Here is an 11,431-nt window from a genome sequence, read left to right on the forward strand (position 1 = left end):
TCCTACCTTTCCTCTTCCTGCCTCCAAAAAGGTGTGGTTCAGCTTAAGGAGGCCTACCTGGAGCAAACCCACAGGCCAGGGACAGGGACCAAAACAGTCTGTCCCACAGAAATCACGGACATCCTGAGAGCAGTTACCAACTCCTATCGAGCTCCCCCTGTGGTTGAGAAAATAAGGCTGCTAGGGCAAGGCAGCAAGGGCAGGAACAGCTGAAGAGACTGAGTTCAGAGACAGGATGGAGGCCCAGCGCTGCTGGAAGACTGGAAAAGGGCCAACAGCGAACTCCCACAGACCCTCAGGGCAAAGACCTGAGAGGAGAGCCAGAGGAGTGGCTCCCTTGCCCCTGTCAAGTTTCCCTTCCCAATGGGACCGGAGTCATCTCTGGGATAAAGATTCTGGCGAGCCTTGCTCACTCAGAGCCGTCTGCCTCATCATCCTCTCTGGAGAGAAGACTCCCCCATGACACAAACCCCAGCCATTCCCACACCATTTAAAAGGACAAAAATACATGAGCAAGGGCTGGGAGCTGGAGTCTGGCTGCCTATCATCTCTGCCTCCTGGGGTGCGGATGGGGACAGCAAGGACATTCATTTTATTACATCTTTTTCCTTCCTATTCTATGTTTCTGTTTTTACATTTTCTTAGCAGCAACAGAACAGGGAGACAGTCTTGAGGTATTTTAAAGAGTTTTTTTTCTTAAAAAAAATAATATAAAGTTATAAAAAGCGGCCGCAGCCTGGGGCCCGGATCTGGAGGGGAGGAGGTGCTGACGGCTCCATCGCAGTGGGCAGGCACTTTCTTGTTAATGGGCTTTAGACTGCAGGAAGACAAGAGGCAAGAGACACGGTCAGGCTAGGGGCCTACCAGTCCTCCTACCCAGTGAACTGTGTGCACCATTAGAGCTAACGCTTGTTTTCCTCCTGGCCGGGCTGGTGACAAACGCTGGACGCAGGGAAAGATGAATGCCAGCCGAGCGGGACAGCCTGAGAACGTCCGTGCGCACACGCATACACACGTGAGGGCACTGTCCGACTCACTACTCTCGTACGGGTGCCAGAGGAGTGGGTATGCATCTGGCCCGTGCCTACAGTGGACAAGCAGCCCCCTTCTCACCCCCGGTAAGTCCCTCCTGGCCGAGATCCTCTGGACAGCCCAGAGTGTGCTACTCCCGTCAGAAGAGGCACAGAAACCTGGTGCTGGCTTTCCCAGAAACCCTGGAGGACTTGCCTGGCACCTGAAATCCTGGAAGTGGCCACCTATGCATACATGGACCTCGCATGGTGTCCCTGCCCTTCCAGGTCCTGATGCCCAGAGGCAGAACCCACGAACAAGACCAGCCCACGCACCCCGCCGCCCGGCATATCAGGCCACGGCTCAGGGACCCAAACTCAACCCCGCTGCCCAAACCTTTCCCCATCAGAGTTCATGAAGTCCAACTTCCTTTCCTTCAGGGGACAGAGGTAGCTCCAGTTCCTGGTGTGGGGGGTCAGAAAGTGGCCCTTTCATTGAAACAGAAGCAGATGCGGGGGCAGGGGAGAGGTAGCATCTCCTCAGCTCAAGGGAGAGCTAGCGGAAGGCCCATCAGGCAAAAGCTGGGTCACCTTTCAAAGAGCTGACCCACCTCTCCCTAGAAAAGACAGCCCAAGAACTCTCTCAACTTCCCCCTTCAGAATCCCTTCCCTGCACAAACGTTTACTTAGCACCTTCTCCGTGCCAGGTGCCCACTGTGCGTTCTACCCTCGTCCATCCTGATCTCTCCCTGCCCGTGCTCTTCAGGGAGCTGGGCTGGTACCTTCAGTGTAGAACACTTCTCCTCAAAGGCCATGGCAGGCCCCGGCTTCTTGCGGCGCACGGAGCAGGCCGCATCGGCAGGGCCACTGGCCTGGCAGTGCTTGGCCTTCACCGGCCGGCAGTAAGTAGCCAGGTTTTTCCGCTTCTTGGCTACCTCCTCCTCAGAGAGGCAGTTGGTGGACAGGGCCTTGGCTGGGTGTCCAGCCGCTCCCCGGTTGTCCAGCTGAGAAGCCTTGACGGCTGTGGGGGGCTGATGAGGGGAGCCCCGACAGTCCAGAGGCCCTGCCCGCTTCACTCTTGGCCCCACCGTCCCATTAAGCCCCAGGCCCAGGGCTGTTTTAGTCTTGGCCGAGAGGCCCCGGCAGCCAGAGGGTTTGCCTTTTCCAGAGGGCTCCAGGATGCAGGTCCGTTTGAAAGTGGTGGGGCCCGGGGATAACTTTCGCTTTCGAGAAGGGGCCTCCACCTCGACCCCGTCCTTGCCTTTGGACGACTTGCTGGCCTTCGAAGGCGGGAGTCGGCTGAAGGATGGGGATGGCGTGTTGGCAGGCAGGGGTGAGGTGATGGCCTGGCTCCCGCCCATGCACTCCGCCTGGCTGCAGGCCGCTGCCACGCTGGGGGAACCTGCAGGGTAGCTGGGGACAAGGCTGTCCTTGGCGGGGGGCGTGGAGGCTGGGCAGGCGGGTCGGGGGGGTGGGCCTGGAAGGCGGGGGCAGCTGCCCATAGAGGATGGGCTCAGGGGAGCAGAGAGCGGGGAGCTGACAAGGTGGGATGGAGGCTCAGCCGCCGGTGGGATCTTCCTGCAGTAAAAAGAGAGCTCCGCTGTGACGCCAGGCAAACAGGAGGACCTCCCCACCAACCTCCACCCGGCTCTCTGCCCCACCTAGAAATGGCCCACAGAGCCCCGGCCTTGCTGCCATCTGCTGGGAGACACTGGAACTGACGCTTAGGAAGAGAGCACACGGGTAGGCAGGAATGAACGAGTATCTAGACCCATTCAGAACCTCATTTCAAATTTCAGTTTCGGCATCTCCTATCCCTAGTTACCCAAAAGGTACTGGAAGTGACGGATAAGAGCCGGGCTTCACTCCCACACCACCCACTCTTGCCCTGCCTCAGCCCAGCCTCAGGCTGTCAAGTTCCCCCACGTCCTCTTCATTCTATCTGGGGTCTTGCCAAACAGCTGAACGGCATCTATGGGTAGGTGAGAAGAATGAGAGCTCTGAAGCCCACGGATGTCTGGGGCCCGGGGTCTAGAGAGGGCAGTTCCGGGCCCAAAAGACTCACTTCCACATGTGGGAGCTGAGGTGCCGTTCCAGCATGGAGCTCAGTGCTGAGCAGAACCGGTCCAGCCGGCGGCTAAACACGTAGCATCCCGGACTCACCAGCCGGCTCCCAAAGGTGCAGAACTAGAGGCAGAAGGAAGGGCCACGGTTAGTGGGGCCTGGGACGCAGGGAGGGCTCCTGCGCAAAGGATCTGTGGGCCGGGAGGGCTGGGCCACCCCCCACCCCAGGTCCCTGCCCCAGGTCCTTACCGCCTGTGGCCGCGGGGGCCGGGTTGCATAATGGCAGTCAGGGGGGAGGTGGAAGTCCTCAGATGTCCCCTCCTCCTCACTCTCCTCGCTGGAGGCCTGGGCCCCACCCCGGGGCAGGGGAAAGGGGAACAGGCCTGGGTCCCCATCACCACCACAGGGGCCTTCATCATCCAACTCACTCTCAGAGGAGGCCCGGGACCTGGAAGGGCCAAAGGGGATGTGAGGGCAAGGAGACCGGAGTGGGTCAGGGTGGGGGTGTCCCTGAACCCGCCAAGCTCCAGAAAGCCAGGGCAGACCCCCTGCTGGGCAAGGAGACAAAGAGGAAGGAGGACAGCAAGGGAGGAACAACAGAGCTCACAGAGTAAGAGCCAGAAAGGTCAGGGGCCACAGCTCCCAAGGGATCCTCTCCCCAGCCCCTTCACTTCCCAGACCCTGCCTCCTCAGGGGGAAATCTGCTCCAGATTCGCCTCCTCCAGAAAATCTTCTGAGTTTAACTGCACCCAGCTCTGGTCAGCCCAGTCAATTCTCTCAACCCCCTTCTTGCATCACATATTCCTGTGAGCCTGTCTGTGAGCTGAGCCTGTTTCGGGTCTGCCCTTGTGTTACGGGCAGAGATGCGAGTGCGTCTCCTTCGGCAAGGTGGGCTCTCCCCGGGCTCCAGCGCGGCCTCTGCACACGAAGGGGCCAGTGAGTGAGTACACGGTAGGACGGCCTCACCCAGGACCCTGACCCTTGCGGTTCCCCAGGTACAAGTTTTGGCCCGTGGGAAGCAGCCGGGCGGAGGTTTTTATCCCGGCCGTGGAAGCGGCACCCTACCGAGAGGCTGAGGTTCAGCGGTGTTGTGCCGGGGAAGGAGCAGGGAGTCACCTACTCCGCACCACTGCCAGGGGCCCCAGCTATCCCCCCAACTCGGGGCGGACTGAGACTCCCTGGGCCTGTCTCCCGGGGTCCCTGATGGCTCGGGACCAAGTGTCCCCAGGTCGGGGACTGGACCCCGGACGTACCTGGGCAGTGCACAGTACGGGTAGGTCTGCCTGGTGCGAGCAGAGAAGGTGCTGCTGGGGGCGGCCGCTGCCACAACCTGGACTGAGGAGGGGGGCTCCTGGGAGGGGCGCTCAAGGGTGGGCTCCCTGCGCCCTGGGCTCTTCTCTTTGGGAGACTCCCCTTTGCGGGAATTGGCCTTCAGCTCTGCCACTAGCACGTCAAAGTCCTTGGCTCGGCCCTGGACCTCCCGGCGCTGGTGCACCGAGTGGATCTAGAAGAGAGCAGGGTGAGGGGTGGAGGGGGCGGTGAGCTGAGCAGGAGTGAGGGGCAGCGGTGTGCGCTAGCCTGGGCAAGCAGAGAGGGGGGCATGAGTGTGTTTGTACGTGTATTTGTCTTTGTTCCACTCCCCCCACAGGCTCAGAACCTTCCTTTGGAGTGGGGCAGTCCGCCTGCTGCTCCCAGCCTGGGCCCCCTGTGGGCAGCCTCCTCTCCTCTTGCCTCACCTGGGCTTCACCCCACCCCAAGCTGAATCTTGGATAACACTGCAGTTTCTCTCCTCGCCCAGGCCCCGTGTCTGTGCTGTCCTCCCTCACTGTGCGTGGGACTGAGATTACCTTGCAGGTCAGCAGGCGAGTGCAGATCTTTTTGGTCTCTGGGTTTATTACCCCACACTGCCTGTTGAGGTCGCACTCCTTCCCTGTGGGGAAAACCGTTCGAGTGAACCCCAAGGCCATTTCCAGGAGGCCCAAGGGAAGGCCTGGGAAGAGCTGGGCCTACGGCAGAAGAACCTCTGGCCTTCAAGTCCGGGGCTGCAGCCTTCCAGAGAAACTCCTCTGGGCATCAGAGAGAAACTCTCTGCTGCAGAGGCACAAGAACCATCCCCGCCCCCATTCCCAGCCCAGGCACTCCTTTTGGCGATTCCAAGTCTAAAATAGGGCAACACAGATCACGGCACAAAGCTAGCCACAGGCTGGGATGCCAGGGAAACCAGCAGTGGGGGGTCTGGTGCCCTGGATCTAGATGAGAGGAGAGATAAAGGTCAACAGCCCGGGGTGAGGAAGAATACCTTCCCCTGCTTGGGCATAAGCTCCCTTAGCCTTGACCAGGAAACCTGGGCTGGAGAGAAGCTTCCTAGAAAGCAAGGAGTTCAAGTGTATGTCCACGTCAAGTAGTGACCAGGGGCCCCAGTATCCTGGCAACCAGGGATGGCCAGGCCCACTCCTTCCTGACCCCTCTCCTTTGGGCCCAAGGACCAAGCTGTCCAAAGGGGTCCCCCACTCTACCTTCCTGACCCCCAAGACCACATGACTACTCACGGGCCATCTTCCGGTGGGTTTTGGGGGGCAGCCTGGCCCCACCAGGCTCCTTTTCAGGGGGACTGCCTTCAGCCCGGTGACTGGGGCCCTCACTGGGGGTCATCTCGATGTTCTCTCTCCCTGGAGGTTCTTTAGAAGGGGGTGCCGTGGGGTTTTTTCCCGGGGAGTCCTTGGTGAGGCCAGCAGGCTGGCTGAGGAGAGCAGAGGGCGGGGCCAGCCTGATTCCATGTCCGTCGGGCTTCGGGAGACTGGACATCTTCTCCAAATTCACCACAGGTACGAAAAGGCTACACATGGAGAGAGGGTGTGGGCTGGGGGGTGGGGGGCTAGGCCTGGGCCCTGGACTCTAGCCCAGAGCCACCTCCTCCCCAGCCCTGGAACTTGGGTGGGCTCCACCAGGGGTGCAGGACGTGGCGAAAGGGCACCCCATATTCCCTGGATCACACGGAAGGGAGCTGCAGGGAGAGAGAGTGGCTGCCTCCTGCTGTGAGCAGGGCCCACTGCCCCACAGCTGTCTCCATTTGTGTTAATGCCTCCCCGGGCTAGGGTCAGGGTCAAGGCTGGTCTCAGGGAGTCTCCAGCCTCTCCTTACCAGAGGTTGTCCTTCTGTGTCTTCTCAGGAGGCGGGTGGCCACGGCTCCGGGACCCCTGGCCCTTCTCCCTGGAGGAGGTTTTGGTGGAACCTGGGGCCCTGCAAGCTGCGCCCTGCCCATTCACTACATGGCATTTCTGAGAGCTGGCAGGGGCTGGAGGTGGGGGTGGGGCCCGGGCGTAAAGCTTGCTGAGGGGCCCATGTCTTCTTTCTGTCACCAGGAGGTGGAGAGAGTAATCGAGGTGAGTGGTATCAACTGCCTCCTTCCCCCATCTCCTGACCCTGCTCACAAACTCATGATACCAAAATCTGCAATTTCCCAAGCCTGAGATTCTAAATTTGCCATTTTCCCACTTGAATCTGAGCCTTCCAGACTCAAAATTAGGACTCGGCTTCCTGAACCTCTTTGCTCTTCCCCTAATTTCACTAGATGCTAGAATTTTGCTCAAACAATCATTCTGACCCGCCACAGTCCTCTGAAGCCACCCCCAGGACCTTCTGATCCCCAAGCCCTCCCCCCCAGGACCCACATGACCTCCCAACTGACCCTGTCCTCAGAGTTCCACGTTCCACCTTCCCCTGTCCCCTCTATCTCCTCCCTAGGGCTCCCCTCACCGCAGTGCTTCTGGAAAGCTTGAGGCTTCACCACTTGGCTGCAGTGGTTACACACAACCAAATAGAAGTCGTCATGGGCAGGGCAGTGCCCGAAGATGGACATGTCTGCAATGACAGAAGCCCTTATCACTGGGGCTGGGGATCCCAGGGCTTCCCTGTAAGATCAGGCAGCACCCCGCCCGCCCCCCCACCCCCAGCTGACATGACAGGCTTTATGCTGCCTGCTCTCAGCTTCTAGAGCTCAACCTAAGAACGTGGGCTGTCAGGTGAGTGAGCCCAATCACCTACGATTAGGATCTCCCACAACGGGTCACAGGAGGCAGGGGAATGGGCTGACTCAGACCTAGCAAAGCAAGGATCCCCAGACCTGCTGCTTCAAGCAGCCACCTCCTGGGATATGTTGAAAGAGAGGAAGGTGGTCCTGTCTGCCCTAGGCCCCAGCCCTAACGCATGTCAACTCCCACCTTCTTTAATGAGGGTCATGGCATCCAACTTCTTCGTGTTTTTGTTACTCTCCTCCACCTCAGCCCCTGGAGGAGAAACACAGCTTAGAAGGACCACCCCCACCCCAGGAACCCCGTCTCCCACCCAACCAGTGCTGGCAGCCGAGGAGTAGGAAGCCTGCACTCTCTAACAAGCTCCCGATGCTCAGGACCCCTTGGAGAGCCTTTCAGTGGGTCATTCTCAAGTGCCCATTCTTCCTTCAGCTGCTACCTCTGGAATCAGCTGACCCCCTTAGGAAGGATCCTGCCACCTTTCTTAGGGACCCTCCACTCCAAAGCACAATTCAGGGTTCCACTGCTGAGTAGCTGGGTGATTGTGAATAAATATGATCTCTTTTCTGGGCCCGCTTCCCCATTTAAATGGGAAACAATCCTTAACATGTTTTACTATAAATCTCCAAGTCCCTTCTTGAGATTTCTCAGACGGGTCCTTCCTGCTACTCTGTGCCACACCAAACAGATATCTCCCAGGTCCCCATCCCCATGAATGCGATTTTCTTCCACCTGGGTTACCGTGGTACTGACAAAGTTACACCCAGCTTCTCAGGTCCTGCATTGACAGGATGGTCACAGAGCAGAGAAACTGCTCTCTCGGGGGTCCTTTGGCATCTTCAAAGTCCCTTTGGTCAGCTATGCAAACGCCTCCCCTCTTTAGGAGGGCTTTGGGCAAGGGTTGCCCTTATACCTCAGTTTCTGGGTTGATGACAAAAACATCTTAGCTGTGCAAAGCAGCTCTTTCCCCCATCCCCCTACCTTACTCCTCTCCCCTCCCTCCTCTATGCCCCCTCCCTGTCCCTTGGAAAAAAAATCAATTCTGAGTCACCAAACCCGTCTGATTCCATTTCCGGTTCTCAAAGCACCCAGACCCTGACAATGGCCCCATCCTTGCCCACCCAGCATGGGGCAGTCCTGGGGTGGCCTGGGCTTCCACTCAGATGTGCTTCTAACACCTACTAACAGATTTGCCCCTCTCTAGGATGAGAAGATCGCTGACAGTCTTACATAATCTCTAGATATGAGGGGTAGTGGGTTAGGCATGCAAGAGACAAGGGGCAGCTCCCACTCTTAAGTCCGTTAAAATGCACTGATGGGCAGAACTGAGCTGGGAGTGGGATGTCTGAGGAGAACCAGTGTCATCAGAGACCGCTCCATGCGGTCTCCTCCTCCACCTCTTCACTTGCAAACTTCTTCAGGGCTGTGATGCCTGCTGTCACCCCAAAGGCCACGAGGCCAGGTGCCCCCTGGGGCCCAGGAGACAAAGATCAGCAGAAGGGGCTGTCAGCCCGCTTACCAAAGGCACTCAGGGGCCTAGAGAAGGTGGGGGTCAGGGGAGAGAGCCAAGAGGCAGGGCAAGAGGCCCAGGAAAGGACTGAGGGTTGGAGGCACAGAGGGATGGATGGACGAAAGGAGGAAGGAAGGGAGGATGGATAGATGGATGGACCGACGAACTAATGCGGAGGGGGCGGGGGTCCAGTGGCACTGCAACCCGCAGGCAAACGCCGAAAAGGAGCAGGAGGTGTGGGGCAGAAGGCGAAGGAACAAGGGGGGTTGGGAAGGGGGCACAGAAGTGGGGTGCGTGGGAAACACGTGGAGAGGACTGTTGCGGACGGGGAAAGCCCTAGGCAGGTGCAGGAGGGGCGGAAGCTAGAGGACAGCAGGCAAGAGAAAGGTAAAAGCAAGCAGATGTTGGGGCAGGTACTGGGCACCGGCAGAGGCAGAGGTGGGCAGGGTGGGCTACGGGCGGTGGGCCGGCGCTAGGACCCGGAGGCGCGAAGGTGACGGAGCAGGCGGGCACTAGGACCCGGCGGGTCCTTTGTTTGGGGGGCCGGGGAGCCGGACGGCGGCTCCCGTCGGCGGCTCCCCTCTGCTGGCGGGGGCCCGGAGAGGGGGAGGGGAGACAGTGATGGGGTCCCCGGACTCTAGGGGAGCTTCACTCACCGTCGGCCGCGGGCAGGTCGGCCCGTTCCACCCACGAGCTCCAGCTCTGTCCCGCGAAGTCATCGAGACTCGGCACCCGCCGCTCCAGAGCGGCCATTGCTGCCGCCGCGCGTTCACGCACCGCCATCACCGCCGCGGACGCGCGCCCGCCCCGGCGCCACCGCCGCGCGGCCCCCTCCCCCTAGCCCCGCCGCGGGCACGCCTCCCCTCTCCCTCCCACCTTTCCAGCTCACTCTTTGCGCAAGCGCAGCACAGGTTGTCTGCCCCTCACTCTCCCTCTCACATAGCCTTCTGGGAAGTGTAGTCTTGGAGGGACTTGCCGGTGCCTACGGAGCTTGCAGCAAGAGCCCCTCCAAAATGCACGATTGCGGAGGGCAAAGAGACCAAAGCCCCAGGACCTCCTCTCCTAACCCCTGTGCACACATTCTTTGTGCTACCAGCACGCTCTCCCAAGCTCACTGCATACACACCCCAGCCCCAAGCCTCTCTCTGCCCAAGACGCCCCTCTAAGCCGTGCCTTCGCCAGCTGGCTGGCGCCCCTTCCCGGGCTGGCGGTCAGGAAGCGACTTCGCTCCCCTGTAGATCGAATAGGGTAGGTGCAGGGAGGTGGGCGCTGTGAATCCGAAGGACAAGGGGAGGGAGTCTGTAGGATGTGCTGAAGGACACAAGGGTTGGAGTGGGGGAGGGTCCTCGGCTCTCGTGTTGTGTCTCTTCTGTGGGAAACCCACGGTGCCCTGAAGCAGGGTAGAGGGCTGGAGTGGCGTTGTCTGGGTTTGGGAGGACCTAGATGAGCTGATCAAGATCACCTGTCAGGATGACAGAAGGCTATCTCTGAGCCAGAGCCAGCCCCGGAACGGGGGTGGCCCCGAGGCTGCTGGTGTTTGCAGCATCTCTGCTGATCCTTCTCTCCTCCTGAGAACTGCGATCGATACCCTGTACCGCCTCTTCCCAAACCCTGGCTGGACCCTGACTCCATCCATCACTTTGGTTTCTTTTTCTAATGAATATTTTCTCTGCTGGAAAGCCTGCTACCAGAGCCTCAGCATAGGGAGATTTCTCATCAGATCTGTCATTTTCCTTGCTAAGGCCTGGAAAATACCTTAATCATCCTCTTTCTTCTTCTCAGCTGATAACATTTCTTCCCACCCTCCCACAATCAAGAGACAAAAGCCTGCCCCCCATCACATCAGAAAAGAGAGACTAGTTCTCTTTTCCCCTTTTCAACTCTCACAGCTCACCCCATATTCATTCCTTCAGCTAAAGGAAACCAAACTGGAGGCAAATAAGTCAAGGTCTGTGACTTCAAGACCTCAGACTTTCTTCTCATTTTCACCCAGGGAAGGTTTAAGTACTGTGAAGATAATCTCTGAGGGCAGAGATTCTTAACCTGAGAACCACAGATGATGGGGGGGGAGGGGGGAGGTGGTCCAGGAACTTGTTGAAATTGAATGTAACATCGTGTGCAAGTGTGTTTTTTCTAGGGAATGTAAGGGTCGCTTGTCAGAAGGGGGAGAGATGTGCAAGTTTGTTCAGAAAGAACCTTTATAGTTAAAAGGGCAAGGCATACGGCCCTCACCTCCTGACAGGAAGCTTAGGAGAGCAAATGGAAACAGCACTGTGAAAGCCACTATCTCTTGCCTTTTGAGTTTCCTCAAATTTGCTAACCAGTCTCAGTTACTTTGGACTAATTGGTGCCACTAAAAGAGGAAACGCAGACTCTATTGCTCGGGGTGCAGAGTGGAGAGGAGTGGAATGATGTTTTGGCGGAAATGCAAGAACTTAAAGCAATGGGAAGAAGAGAAAAAAAAGTCCCTGGAAGGGCTCTAGTCTTAGCTCCTTCATGGCAAATGCTTTGAAGCACTGTTTATTCAAATGTGTAATAACAAGCATCGGAAAACAACATGCAACATTCTCCCCCCACCCCCCGTCCCGATCTTCAATCCCAGAAGGAAGAGACCTATGATCATGATAGTGGAGAGAACTCAAAATTCCGAAAAGGTCCTTGGTGGGCACCCTGGCAGTGTCAGAGTTTAGTAGGGCAGAGGGCAAGCATCCTGCCTGTTGGCCTCCTGCAATCTGGAGAAACCAGACACAGTCTCCTACCCTAGTCCCCACTAGGCAAAGCAGTGGTGCCAGCCCTGATTGGAGGGGACATGAGTC

At 58.3% G+C, this 11,431-nt stretch overlaps 1 protein-coding gene across 2 annotated transcripts; it reads right to left on the minus strand.

Moving 5' to 3' along the window:
- Positions 1-602: 602 nt before the first annotated feature.
- Positions 603-9,398, minus strand: ATXN7L2 (ataxin 7 like 2). 2 transcript variants are annotated; one of them, XM_032415971.1, is made up of 11 exons: positions 9,272-9,398; positions 7,295-7,360; positions 6,831-6,935; positions 6,216-6,426; positions 5,624-5,910; positions 4,922-5,004; positions 4,328-4,578; positions 3,324-3,522; positions 3,076-3,197; positions 1,793-2,588; positions 603-817 (listed from the first exon to the last, which is right to left on the minus strand). In XM_032415971.1, exons 1-11 carry the CDS (start codon positions 9,396-9,398, stop codon positions 803-805), a joined length of 2,262 nt encoding a protein of 753 aa, XP_032271862.1. In that variant the 3' UTR covers positions 603-802. The 2 variants fall into 2 exon arrangements, with proteins under 2 accessions (XP_032271862.1, XP_032271855.1); XM_032415964.1 differs by lacking the exon at positions 603-817 and having other exon boundaries at positions 1,248-2,588.
- Positions 9,399-11,431: the final 2,033 nt, after the last annotated feature.

The sequence above is a fragment of the Phoca vitulina genome, unplaced genomic scaffold (genome assembly GCF_004348235.1).
Source record: "Phoca vitulina isolate PV1807 unplaced genomic scaffold, GSC_HSeal_1.0 scaffold2, whole genome shotgun sequence".
Lineage (NCBI taxonomy): Eukaryota > Metazoa > Chordata > Mammalia > Carnivora > Phocidae > Phoca > Phoca vitulina.